The 14,117-nt window shown below is 40.5% G+C and overlaps 1 protein-coding gene across 2 annotated transcripts in view; it reads right to left on the reverse strand.

Annotated features, from left to right (window-relative positions):
• Positions 1-3,029: 3,029 nt before the first annotated feature.
• SGO2 (shugoshin 2) overlaps positions 3,030-14,117 on the reverse strand; it is a 42,342-nt gene continuing 31,254 nt past the window's right edge. For both annotated transcript variants that reach the window (XR_009550668.1, XM_060194177.1), the window contains one exon: positions 3,030-3,331. Coding sequence is in view for 1 of the 2 variants with exons in the window: in XM_060194177.1 (XP_060050160.1) it covers positions 3,316-3,331 (16 nt within the window). In the remaining variant the exon portion in view is untranslated. The remainder of the gene's footprint in view (positions 3,332-14,117) is intronic.

Here is a 14,117-nt window from a genome sequence, read left to right on the forward strand (position 1 = left end):
ATCTGTCCTGCATCCTTCTCCTCTGGCCTCTGCGGCAGGAACTCAGGAAGTATGTAGGGTAGGGTGTGGGGAGAAGGGGAAGCGCGAAACTAGCAGGGGCTAAACCACAGTCTCCCAGAGGCGGGGGGGGGGGGTGGTGGTGGTGATGTGTGTGTGAGAGACCAAAACCAATGTGAAGCATACAACAATTCCCCCTTTTCTTTTTAACTAATTGAGCATAGTATCAGGAGTGTGGGGTGAATAGAAACCTATATCGTATAGGCATTTTTAAAAAAGAAACTGGCACAAACATGGAGGAACATGTAAGCGAGCAACAAGAACCAGTGTGCTGCCAAGGGAAGGCCTGAGGGGGGCGTTTTTGCCTCTGTGGGCAAGACTTTATCAGCCAAAGAACCTTTGCTGCCTCTGTGGGATTTTGCCTCGATGGGGATTTTTTTTTTCCCTGTGGGCATTACCTAGCATGGAGGGAGGGTATGGCCTAGAGTCTCAAGGCAGCTGGCTGCAGTCAGTCTTTGAGAAACCCAGCAGCATAAAGGGAAGCTGCTGTAGAGTTGTGTAGTGTCCAAGAGGTGTACCAGTAAGTCCGATAGAAGTGTCAGTCCAGAGCAGATGTCCGCTGAAGAATGCCAGGGGGTGGAATGTTGTATGAGGAAGGTTAGCTGTTGGAATTCTGCTTTTCTGTAGAGAACTTGACAGCTGCAATTCACTTACTTATGAAACAAAACTTGTAGCAGGTTAGAAGTTTACCACAATTGATAACTCTATTACAATTGGAAGTCCTTTTTAGTATGATTTTAAGGTTGTTTAAAGTTTAAACAATAAAATGTGGAAAGGTAAACAGAAGAACCATGGGGAAAAAAAAGCCTCAGGCATGAGAATCATTAGCATAACCATTTTGCTATCTACCATTTCTAATTGAGGAGGATTCGAGAGTTTTACATATCAACAAGTCTATTTAAACTTTTGTTACACCCATTGAAGATGGAGACACACCATAGGTGTGCACAGGTTTTTTTTTTTTTTTTGGACTTAGTTAAAATATATTGATTTTTAACTAATTGTTAACTCAGACTTTAAATGTAAGTTAATTTTACCTTTATGAGAACTATGTTGAAAACCTTTTTCATTTAACTCTGTCTGGTAAGAATATAGCCTTAAAGTTACATTTTTAACCTTAAAGTTAACGTTTACCAAACTTTACACACACGCGTAAACATGGTCTTCAATACACAAGGAGGAAAACTTTTGTTACCAAGACATGTCATTTTAAACACGAGTTTAGATCTATACTGTCTTAGCCATTTGGGAAGTGCATTGTCCAGTGGTGGCTTCATGCGCAACTTCAGTTCCAGGAATTGTAGGTAGCGATCTCTACAGGAATCTCTGTGTATTCTAGCTTTTCTGACTTTAGAGCCAAGTTGGGGATCTCGGCCAGGGGGCCCAGTTTCGGCAGGGAGCCCGCAGTCTCCAGGTGGTCCAGGATCTGTCCAGACTTCATAGCAGGAGGGCGGGCCGTGCAGAAGGCGTGGGCTGAGGAGCCCCAGGGTGGCCGCCAGGATGGGCTGCAGCCCTGCCCGCCATGTCTGCTGCCCTGCTCTCGGCATCCGAGCAGCATGGGGGGAGCCCATACCCAATGCCCCATGCCACGCAGCGGAAAGCCAGCTCATGCCAGCTGGCTTCACAGCAGTTGGGCTCCTGCAGGCTGGCGTTGGGTGGAAACCACAGAGTGGTCCAGAGATAAATGTTCCAGAAACGGCGAAACAGTCTCATGAAGAAAGGGCAGAGGCCTTTGGAGATCTCTTCACAAGCAGAAGAGAAGGCCATAGTGCATAGATAGCCAAATTGTCACTTATCTGGGGGATGGGCAGTTCACGTCCCACGTTGTAGGCACCATATGTTTTTAACCAGGGCTAGCTTCATGGGCGGGTAACAGAGACAACCAGAGACACTCGGCTGAGCTGAGAATGCAGTTTAATCTTTATTCACGAGCGGGCAAACATGTGCTCTTCTGTCTTTCTCCTCCAGCGGCAGAGAGGGACTCTCAAACTAATCACCACACAGATCTGTCCTGCATCCTTCTCCTCTGGCCTCTGCGGCAGGAACTCAGGAAGTACGTAGGGTAGGGTGTGGGGAGAAGGGGAAGCGCGAAACTAGCAGGGGCTAAACCACAATCTCCCAGAGGCGGGGGTGGTGGTGGTGGTGGTGTGTGTGTGTGAGATCAAAACCAATGTGAAGTATACAACAAGAATTGACTTCATTAGAAACAGTAGGCTTCAGTCTGCAGCCTTTTCACACCACCTAGCCATGTCGTAATGCTTCTGGAAGTAACCAGCCCACTGCCTGTCTTCACAAAGTTCTGCATTTCCCTCCCCACCCCAGTCTTAAGTTTCAATAATCCTATCCCCCACTAGACTTCAAAGGTGGTGGGTGCTTCCTATAGTTACTGCCTCCATGCTATCCCGGTCATTCCTTTTGCCTTTCCATTCTTAACAGTTTTCTAGTAGATGGATAAAACATTAAATAACTGTTGTTTCTCTTGGTTGGGAATCTAATACAATTTCCCTCAATGTCAGAAGTCATTTGAGAAAAACTCCATACCCATTTTTGAAAAAGCATTCAACATGTGATTGGTAAGTGATACTTTAATGTGATTATAAATATGTGTAACAAGCCCAAAAACCAGCATTTCAGTGTGGATAAAACAGGAGGCATTCTTGTGAAAATCAGGGACAAGACAAAGGAACTCACCACGCCCACTATCTTTATCACTTTACTGCTATTCCGTAAGAGAAAGCTACGAAAGGCATAAGAAGTGGAAACAGGAGAGTGCAGGGGCAGGGGAGCAGGGTTTCAGCTCAGGGCACCTGCACAACAGTGCCTGCAGGGAGAAAGAGTCCTGCAGAAGGAGTGCTGCAGTTTCTCTCCTCTCTCTCTCCCCCTTTCTATTTGTCTCTGTCTCACCCTCTATCTAGAGGAATGGAGAAAGAAAAAGTCATCAGATTCCACATAGTAGAAGTGGTATACAGTAAGATAATCTAACAGCATCTAGAATTCATTCTATTGGTTAAAAGTTAACAAGTATTGTTTAATTGCATGTTTAAATAAACATGAAGTTACAGGATTACCAGAATGATATTACAGAGCAGCTATTTTATACATACACACACACATACACATATGTAAGAATGGATAAATCTATAGCCCGTGAAGTCAGATAACCGACACTTTTCATTTTGCATTTTGCTTTCTTGATCCTAGGTATGTCCTGTTTTGATGTGATGTCTTGAGAATTCAGAACCAGTGTGTGAATTCACCTCATCTTCTCATCTTCCTGCAAAGTAGAAAAAAAAAACAACAATAATAAAAACCCCAAACCAGTGCACATGCTTTGAAGCACGGGGAAGATGGCTGTATCACAGCAGGTGGGGTCCGCAAACCACATCTCTGCTGTGTATCTGACAGGCTACAAATGTGAGCAATGTAAAGAAGCTTTAAGAGAGATTCATCAATGTAGATTTTATACTTTACACGTTCTGTCTCTCTGCACTAGAAAACTTAGCAGATGATGTGCAAATATATGAAAATGCAGTTTAAAAATAAGTAAGTGCTGAAGTGTCTTGGAGACAGTTGAAAAAAATAAAAGTTCGGCATGCCTCAGGAGTCTGCAAGGCTTTCTTTGTAATCACATTTCTCTTAGTTCCCAAGAAGTAACCACTATACTCATCTGTGCAAGTCACTCCTTTCCTGTTCTTCTTAGCTTTTTTAAAATGTATATTTCTGCTCAGAAGTAGCAATAGATGTAGGCATGACTTTGGAAGGAAGAGAAGGGAGCACCATAGAAAAAATGAGCAAAGAAAAAAAAATATATATGGATATAGATATATATGTAGAAATAATAGACCATTTTTATGATCTTGGGAGAACTACTCAGTTTCCGACGGAGGGAACGGGGATGCAGAACTCTGGTGGTGGGGGACCGGGTGGTGATGCATCTGGTTAAGTGCACGTTACAGAACTCTAGTGGTGGGAACAGTGTAGATTATATCCTTATCTTATGATTTTGTAAATCAATACTAAATCACTAATAAAATATATATGTATGTATATATTTCTGGTGCTATCTATACTGGGTCTACACACCAATGGAATTAGTTTACATTTTCTTTTTTGAAACTGGCTTTTAAAGAAAAATAGCTTTACTCATTTTTAAGTTTCTTGATTAAAACGTCAAAGCATTCTTTATATTCTAACAGATTCTTTTCTCAGCAGTTCTGCTGGAAACATGCTCTCCCTTATGTGTGTAGTGCTTTTCTTTTTAAAAAATCTTATTTAATTTAATTAATTTTGTTTTAACCAGAGCACTACTCAGCTCTTGCTTATGTGGGGGGGGGGGGGATTGAACCTGGCACTCTGGAGACTCAGGCATGAGAGTCTCTTTCCAGAACCATTATGCTTCTCCCCGCCTATGTGGTACTTTTCTTTACTGTGAGCAAATTAGTTCATTTTCCTTGGAGCTTTATCAGCGGAAAATGTATTGCAGACTGATACAAAGAGAGGCTTCACTACAAGATGTCTGCGTGTGCTGGAGGAGATAGCAGGGGACATCACAAATCAGGAGCTCACACAATCCTCAGCTTGATGGTTTCTGTGGCTTCCAGATATTATTGATTCCAAGCACAACACACAAGGGCTTTGACTTTAGTTATACATTCTCAAAAGAATTGATTTTTGCTCAATTCTGTACCAGAGTTATTTCCTGGGACTAAGAAAGCTGGTTGGAAGGTTACTTTTAGTTTGTTCTTCCACAAAGAGAGTAGTTCGACTCTATCAAAAGAAATTTACTATCAGACTGTTTGTTTCAACTAAAGCCTAGAACTCTTGTCTCCTATCCCTAGTGGTTGTGAATCCAAGGCAGAGGTTCACCTAGTAAGGCAAATGCCTTCAGGTAAAACCCATTTTCTGGTTTCACTCAACCTCTCTAGGCTCCTGCTCTCCGTCAGTCAGCTAGTTCTACTTTTCCAATAGCTATATAGATGCACTCAAGGTTTCTGAAATGTTTTTATATTTACCATGTAATTTTAATAGCTATTTTAAGTAAGGGGAAAAAAATTCAAATGCCTACCAGGGAAAGAAAGCTTAAATAGAACAGTGTTCATAAGAGTGTTACTAAGGAATGATGTATGCCACAAAGTGCCAAATCCAGGTAGTTTCAGAAGGAAAATCCCTTTCCCTCTCCATTTCTAACAGACCAGACCCTCTCTGCTGCAGGTATAAACAAGCACCATTCCCACCTTCTGCTGAGACACTGGGAGATCCAAAGATAAGCATTTAAATGAATACCATATCTCCTAAGGCCCAAGGGGACAATCACAACTAGCATTGCTAATTATTTTCATTTGTTTATTTATCTATCAAATTTACTCAAGGTAATTATTGTCACATTGGTTAAGATCTCATCTGGGCACACAGGCTGCTGGACAGGCTGGTCTCCTGGTCCCCCAATACTGACTGCAGTACAGACTCCCCTGGGGAGATAGCCTGCCATCTCACTGCTTCCCTGTGTTTGAACACAGGCACCTAAAAAGGTCTTGTCTGGGAATTAACTCACCTTTTGCCAGTTTCTGTTGCATGAAAGGTTTAATGTTATTTAAAAAAATCCAGCACGACCATGAAAGATATGTGAGATATATTCTTTTTTTAAATTTTTTTAAATTTTATCTTTATTTATTGGATAGACACAGCCAGAAACTGAGAGGGAAGGGAGTGATAGAGAGGAGGAGAGACAGAGAGACACCTGCAGTACTGCTTCACCACTCGAAAAGCTTTCCCCCTGCAGGTGGGGACCGGGGGCTCGAACCTGGGTCCTTGAGCACTGTAACATGTGCACTCAACCAGGTGCACCACCACCTTGCCCCATGAGAGATTTATTCTAGGAACGCAAGTTGGTTCACTAATAGAGAACCGATCACCCTATACTATATCAATAAATCTAAGCAAATAAGGCATGATTATCTCCACAGGTGAGAAAAAAATAAGTCTTCAGCAAAATACCATACTCATTCAGGACTAAACCATTCAATAGACACCAAAGGACACTTCCTTACTTGGAAAAATTACATATATATATATATATATCTTAATTTTTAAAGACAGCACCTTGTTTAGTGGGGAGATAATAGAGGGGTTTCCACTCATATTAGAAATATCTTCATGTGTTGCTACTTAACTGAATTCTAGTCTGTATCTCACTGAATCTCTGAGCTAATTTTAGATACCTAGGGGATAGTCTTACTTGCTTAACATCTGTATGCATCTAGCTGATTTCTCTTCCCTCACTGTATTGACTAACACCTCAAGTACACTGAGGAATAAGAGGTGGCTGTGGAGAAGCAGTGCCACATGTGGACAGCTGGGATGCAAAACAGATGCCAGCCCTCCTGGAAGACGTGTGCCAGTGCCTAATAAAATCGTGTGTACTCAAGTTTCAGCCCTTCAACCCCACATTTTGGAATCAACAATTTACCCTGAAGATACATCCCCAACAATAGGAAAAGATATCAACACACAGTTACTCAATATAGTATTATTTCTTATTGCAAAATACTGGAAACAACCTGAATGTGAGTGAAAGAACTGTAGTATTATTCACACAGTTAAATGGCATTCAACTATAAAACAGGAACAACAAAAATTCCATGAATTTATGTGGGGAGATTTCCAAAACATATCATTAAGTGGAAATGCAAAGCTTTTTGTTTGTTTGTTCTTATGATTTTATTTATTTATTCATGAAAAAGTTATACAGCAGCAAATGCTGGAGAGGATGTGGGGTCAAAGGAACCCTCCTGCACTGCTGGTGGGAATGTCAATTGGTCCAACCTCTGTGGAGAACAGTCTGGAGAACTCTCAGAAGGCTAGAAATGGACCTACCCTATGACCCTGCAATTCCCCTCCTGGGGATATATCCTAAGGAACCCAACACATCCATCCAAAAAGATCTGTGTACACATATGTTCTTGGCAGCACAATTTGTAATAGCCAAAACCTGGAAGCAACCCAGGTGTCCAACAACAGATGAGTGGCTGAGCAAGTTGTGGTATATATACACAATGGAATACTACTCAGCTGTAAAAAATGGTGACTTCACCGTTTTCAGCCGATCTTGGATGGACCTTGAAAAAATCATGTTGAGTGAAATAAGTCAGAAACAGAAGGATGAATATGGGATGATCTCACTCTCAGGCCGAAGTTGAAAAACAAGATTAGAAAAGAAAACACAGTCGAACCTGAAATGGAATTGGAGTATTACACCAAAGTAAAAGACTCTGGGGTGGGTGGGTGGGTGGGGAGAATACAGGTCCATGAAAAATGATGAATGAAATAGTGGGGGTTGTATTGCTAAATGGGAATCTGGGGAACGTTATGCATGTAAAAAAAAAAAATAAAAAAAAAAGAAGTAGAAACGCAAAGCAGAAAATGACTGAGTTTGGAGTATGGCACCAAAGTAAGAAAGCAGAAGTATACTAGAGTTTGCAGTGAGTACCTCCCTAATACTTCCTCTCCACTTTTCCAAGCTTTGGGTCCATGATTGCTCAACAATTTGTTTGGCTTTGTATGTTAACTCTCTTTTCAGTCACCAGGTTCCAGGTGTCATCAGGATGCCGGCCAGACTTCCCTGGATTGAAGACACCACCAATGTGTCCTGGAGCTCAGCTTCCCCAGAGACCCATCCTACTAGGGAAAGAGAGAGGCAGACTGGGAGTATGGACCGACCAGTCAACGCCCATGTTCAGCGAGGAAGCAATTACAGAAGCCAGACCTTCTACCTTCTGCAACCCTCAATGACTCTGGGTCCATGCTCCCAGAGGGATAGAGAATGGGGAAGCTATCGGGGGAGGGGGTGGGATATGGAGATTGGGCAGTGGGAATTGTGTGGAGTTGTACCCCTCCTACCCTATGGTTTTGTTAATTAATCCTTTCTTAAATTAAAAAAAAAAAAAAAGTTAGGAGGAGAGAGAGAAAGAACCAGACATCACTCTGGTACATGTGCTGCCAGGGATTAAACTCAGGAACTCATGCTTGAGATTCCAATGCTTTATCCACTGTGCTACCTCCTGGACCACCTTTTGTTTGTTTTTTAAAGCTCTTGGCCTTTATTTTTAAATTTCCCTTTTTTACCCTGTTTTATATTGCTACTATTTGCTGGATACTACTTTAAAATACCATCACAACTAGTATATTTTGTTGAATAAAACTGCAAAAAAATGCAAAGTTAGGGGACTTCCGGAGGCAGAGCTACGAGCAACAGATTGCTTTCGCTCCTCTTCTCTCCTCTCCTCTCCCGGATCAACTAGGAATACCAAAGGAGACCACCCGGGACTGAAACATGACAGGACTAGAATGACCACAGGAACCCAGTAAATCACCGGTGAGTACAAACACGTGTGGCTGGTAACAGAGAGGAGAGAGGAGCCTAAGGAGAGATTAAGTGACTGCTAACAGTTCAGCAGTTTATCAGTTGAGACACCACCTCCAGTCTGCTCCACCAACAAAGGGACAGTTTAAGGGAGGAGAGGACTCACCAAGTGCAACTCTGAGTCTCCATTGCTACTACCCTCAGAATCTGGAGCAGTGGCAGGGAGGGACACGAGGGGACAGAGATCTAACCAGGAAACACAGGAGAAGACCTATACATTGGTGGCATAGCTGAGGGGCTGTGAAAGTCTCTTTGCATAACCACTGGATTATCTCTGCCACACCCTGCTTTATCTCTTGGTCAGGAGTCAGTGATTAAGCTGAAGCCTATTGATAGTTTAAAAGCCCTCAGGCTACCATATCCTACAGGGAAGAAAAAAAAGAGGCTTTTAAACCACTGAGCTCCAACTCAGGGATGAAAATACTATTGAAACAACTGTTAACTTCCACCACTGTGAACCCTTTAATTAACTTACTTAGACACAAGTCATTCCAAGCAATAGCAATCAGTAATTTGAAAAATACTGATAAAGGGAACTCATAACATAATATATAAAATTGTTAAAACAACAAGAAAAAATATTGGAGAATCGAACCAGGACAAGAGTCCAGCTAAAAATCCACCAGAGGGTGAAGCACAAAATAACGAGTTCAACATCCAAACATTAGCTAAGGAAATAACAACAGGAGTGAGTAAAGAATTTGAAAAAATTGTAATCAGAAATACAGGAACAACAAATGAAAATATGGAAGAAAATAATAATTATCTAATGGTTATTAGACAACTGAAAGCTGAAATCGCTGAGCTAAGAACGCAACTAGTTGAACAAGCTAAAACAGTATCAGAGCAGGGCAACAAAATAGATGAACTCCAGAGAACAGTAGAGGGCAGACAGAATAGAATCAATGAGGCTGAAGACAGAATTAGCAAGATAGAGGATGAATTAGAGACAACTAAAAAAGAAGTAACAGATCTCAAAAAGTGATTAAGAGATGCTGAAAACAACAACAGAGTCCTATGGGATGATTTCAAAAGAAACAATGTATGCATTATTGGCATACCAGAGGAAGAAAAAGAAGGAGAGGAAGAAAGCATTTTCCAGGCCATAATAGCTGAAAACTTCTCAAGTCTAGACAACATCAAAGACATAAAGATTCAAGAAGCCCAAGAGTGTCAAGAGTGTCCCAAACAGAATTAACCCAGACCTAAAAACACCAAGACATATCATACTTAGAATGGAAAGGAATAAGGATAAAGAAAGGATCCTCAAGGCTGCAAGAGAAAAACAAAGAGTCACCTACAAAGGAAAACCCATAAGATTAGCAGCAGACTTCTCCATACAAACACTAAAGGCCAGAAAAGAATGGCAAGATATCTATCGAATGCTCAATGAGAAAGGCTTTCAGCCAAGAATACTATATGCTGCTAGACTGTCATTCAGACTAGATGGAGGCATCAAAACCTTCTCAGACAAGCAACAGTTGAAGAAATCAACCATCACCAAGCCTGCCCTGAAAGGTCTCCTATAAACAGACCACCACAAATAGGACATATAACAAAACACTCTAAAACTCTACAAGAATGGCGTTAAAATATCTTCAATCTTTGATATCAATAAATGTCAATGGCCTGAATTCACCCATTAAAAGACACAGAGTAGGAAGATGGATCAGAAAACACAACCCAACAATATGCTGTCTACAAGAAACCCACCTAACTCAACAAGACAAACACAGACTTAAAGTGAAAGGATGGAAAACTATCATACAAGCCAATGGCCCACAAAAAAGGGCAGGAACAGCTATTCTCATATCTGACATGATAGACTTTAAAATAGATAAGATTAAAAAAGATAGGAAGGGACACTACTTATTGCTCAGAGGATCAGTCAATCAAGAGGACTTAACAATTATTAACATCTATGCACCCAATGAGAAGCCATCTAAATACATCACACTTCTACTGAAAGAGCTATAGCAATATATTAACAGTAACACAATCATCGTAGGGGACTTCAACACCCCACTCTCTCAACTTGACAGATCATCCAGGCAGAAAATCAATAAAGACACAAGGGAGCTAAATGAAGAGATAGATAAACTAGAACTATTGGACATTTTCAGAGTCATTCATCCCAAGAAACTGGAATACACATTTTACTCAAATCCACATGGGTCATTCTCAAGGATAGACCATATCTTAGGCCACAAAGACAGCATCAACCAATTCAAGAGCACTGAAATCATCCCAAGCATCTTCTCAGACCACAGTGGATTAAACTAACACTTAACAATCAACAAAAGATTAGTAACAGTCCCAAAATGGGGAAGCTCAACAGTACACTTCTTAACAACTTCTGGGTCAAAGAGGAAATCAAGGAAGAAATCAAAATGTTTCGAGAGTTCCATGAAAATGAAGACACAAGCTATCAAAATATTTGGGAAACAGCTAAAGCAGTCCTAAGAGGGAAGTTCATAGCTATTCAAGCACACATTAGGAAACAAGAGAAAGCACAAATAAACAGCCTGATTGCACATCTTAAAGACCTAGAAGAAGAACAACAAAGGAATCCTAAAACAACCATAAGGTCAGAAATCACTAAAGTTAGGGCAGAAATAAATAACATTGAGATTAGGAAAACCACACAAAAGATCAATGAAAGTAAATGTTGGTTCTTCGAAAGAGTGAACAAAATCGACAAACCTTTAGCCAGACTCACAAAACAAAAAAGGGAGAAGACCCAAATAAATCGGATAGTAAATGAAAGAGGAGATATCACAACAGAAACCGCAGAAATTCAACATATCATGCGAGGCTTCTATGAACAACTATATGCCACCAAGCTAGAGAACCTGGGAGAAATGGACGATTTCCTAGATACCTACCAACTTCCAAAACTAAGTAAAGAGGAAGTGGATAACATGAACAGGCCCGTCACAGCTAATGAAATTGAAACAGTTATCAAAAATCTCCCCCAAAATAAAAGTCCTGGACCAGATGGTTTTACAAATGAATTCGACAAAACCTTCAAAGAAGAACTAATACCTCTACTTTTAAAAGTCTCCCAGAAGATTGAAGACACTGGAATACTCCCTTCCAGCTTCTATGAAGCCAACATCACCCTGATACCAAAAGCAGACAGGGACACAACCAAAAAAGAAAACTACAGACCAATATCTCTGATGAACATAGATGCGAAAATATTGAACAAAATTCTAGCCAACCGGATATAGCAGTATATCAAAAAGATTGTTCATCATGACCAAGTGGGGTTTATCCCAGGCATGCAAGGTTGGTTTAATATATGTAAATCAATCAATGTGATCCACCACATCAACAATAGCAAGACCAAAAACCACATGGTCATATCAATAGATGCAGAGAAAGCCTTTGACAAAATACAACATCCCTTTATGATCAAAAGACTACAAAAAATGGGAATAGATGGAAAATTACTGAAGATAGTGGAGTCTATATATAGCAAACCTACAGCCAACATCATACTCAATGGTGAAAAACTGGAAGCATTTCCCCTCAGATCAGGTACTAGACAGGGCTGCCCACTATCACCATTACTATTCAACATAGTGTTAGAAGTTCTTGCCATAGCAATCAGGCAGGAGCAAGGAATTAAAGGCATACAGATTGGAAGAGAAGAAGTCAAACTCTCCTTATTTGCAGATGACATGATAGTATACATGGAAAAACCTAAGGAATCCAGCAAGAAGCTTTTGGAAATTATCAGGCAATACAGTAATGTGTCAGGCTATAAAATTAACATTCAAAAGTCAGTGGCATTCCTCTATGCAAACACTAAGTTAGAAGAAATTGAAATCCAGAAATCAGTTCCTTTTTCTATAGCAACAAAAACAATAAAATATCTAGGAGTAAATCTAACCAAGGAAGTGAAAGAATTATATACTGAAAATTATGAGTCACTACTCAAAGAAAATGAAAAAGACACAAAGAAGTGGAAAGATATTCCATGTTCATGGGTTGGCAGAATTAACATCATCAAAATGAATATATTACCCAGAGCCATCTACAAATTTAATGCTATCCCCATCAAGATCCCAAGCACATTTTTTAGCAGAATAGAACAAATGCTAAAAATGTTTATCTGGAACCAGAAAAGACCTAGAATTGCCAAAACAATCTTGAGAAAAAAGAACAGAACCGGAGGCATCACACTCCCAGATCTCAAACTATATTATAGGGCTATTGTAATCAAAACTGCTTGGTACTGGAACATGAATAGACACACTGGCCAGTGGAATAGAACTGAGAGTCCAGAAGTGAGCCCCCACTCCTATGGACATCTAATCTTTGACAAAGGGGCTCAGACTATTACATGGGGAAAGCAGAGTCTCTTCAACAAATGGTGTTGGAAACAATAGGTTGAAACATGCAGAAGAATGAAACTGAACCACTGTATTTCACCAAATACAAAAGTAAATTCCAAGTGGATCAAGGACTTGGATGTTAGACCACAAACTATCAAATACTTAGAAGAAAATATTGGCAGAGCTGTTTTCCACATAAATTTTAAAGACATCTTCAATGAAATGAATCTAATTACAAAGAAGACTAAGGCAAGTTTAAACTTATGGGACTACATCAAATTAAAAAGCTTCTTCACAGCAAAAGAAACTACTACCCAAACCAAGAGACCCCTCACAGAACGGGAGAAAATCTTTACATGCCATACATCAGATAAGAGCTTAATAACCAACATATATAAAGAGCTTGCCAGACTCAACAACAAGACAACAAATAACCCCATCCAAAAATGGGGGGAGGACTTGGACAGAATATTCACCACAGAAGAGATCCAAAAGGCTGAGAAACACATGAAAAAATGCTCCAAGTCTCTGATTGTCAGAGAAATGCAAATAAAGACAACAATGAGATACTACTTCACTACTGTGAGAATGTCATACATCAGAAAAGGTAACAGCAGCAAATGCTGGAGAGGGTGTGGGGTCAAAGGAACCCTCCTACACTGCTGGTGGGAATGTCAATTGGTCCAGCCTCTGTGGAGAACAGTCTACAGAACTCTCAGAAGGCTAGAAATGGACCTACCCTATGACCCTGCAATTCCTCTCCTGGGGATATATCCTAAGGAACCCAACACATCCATCCAAAAAGATCTGTGTACACATATGTTCTTGGCAGCACAATTTGTAATAGCCAAAACCTGGAAGCAACCCAGGTGTCCAACAACAGATGAATGGCTGAGCAAGTTGTGGTATATATACACAATGGAATACTACTCAGCTGTAAAAAATGGTAGCTTCACCGTTTTCAGCTGATCTTGGATGGACCTTGAAAAAATCATGTTGAGTGAAATAAGTCAGAAACAGAAGGATGAATATGGGATGATCTCACTCTCAGGCAGAAGTTGAAAAACAAGATCAGAAAAGAAAACACAAGTAGAACCTCAAATGGAATTGGTGTATTGCACCAAAGTAAAAGACTCTGGAGACTCTGGGGTGGGTGGGTGGGGAGAATACAGGTCCATGAAGGATGATAAATGACATAGTGGGGGTTGTATTGTTAAATGGGAAACTGGGGAATGTTATGCATGTACAAACTATTGTATTTACTGTTGAATGTAAAACATTAATTCCCCATTAAAGAA

The sequence above is a fragment of the Erinaceus europaeus genome, chromosome 7 (assembly GCF_950295315.1).
Source record: "Erinaceus europaeus chromosome 7, mEriEur2.1, whole genome shotgun sequence".
NCBI classification, from domain to species: Eukaryota; Metazoa; Chordata; class Mammalia; order Eulipotyphla; family Erinaceidae; genus Erinaceus; species Erinaceus europaeus.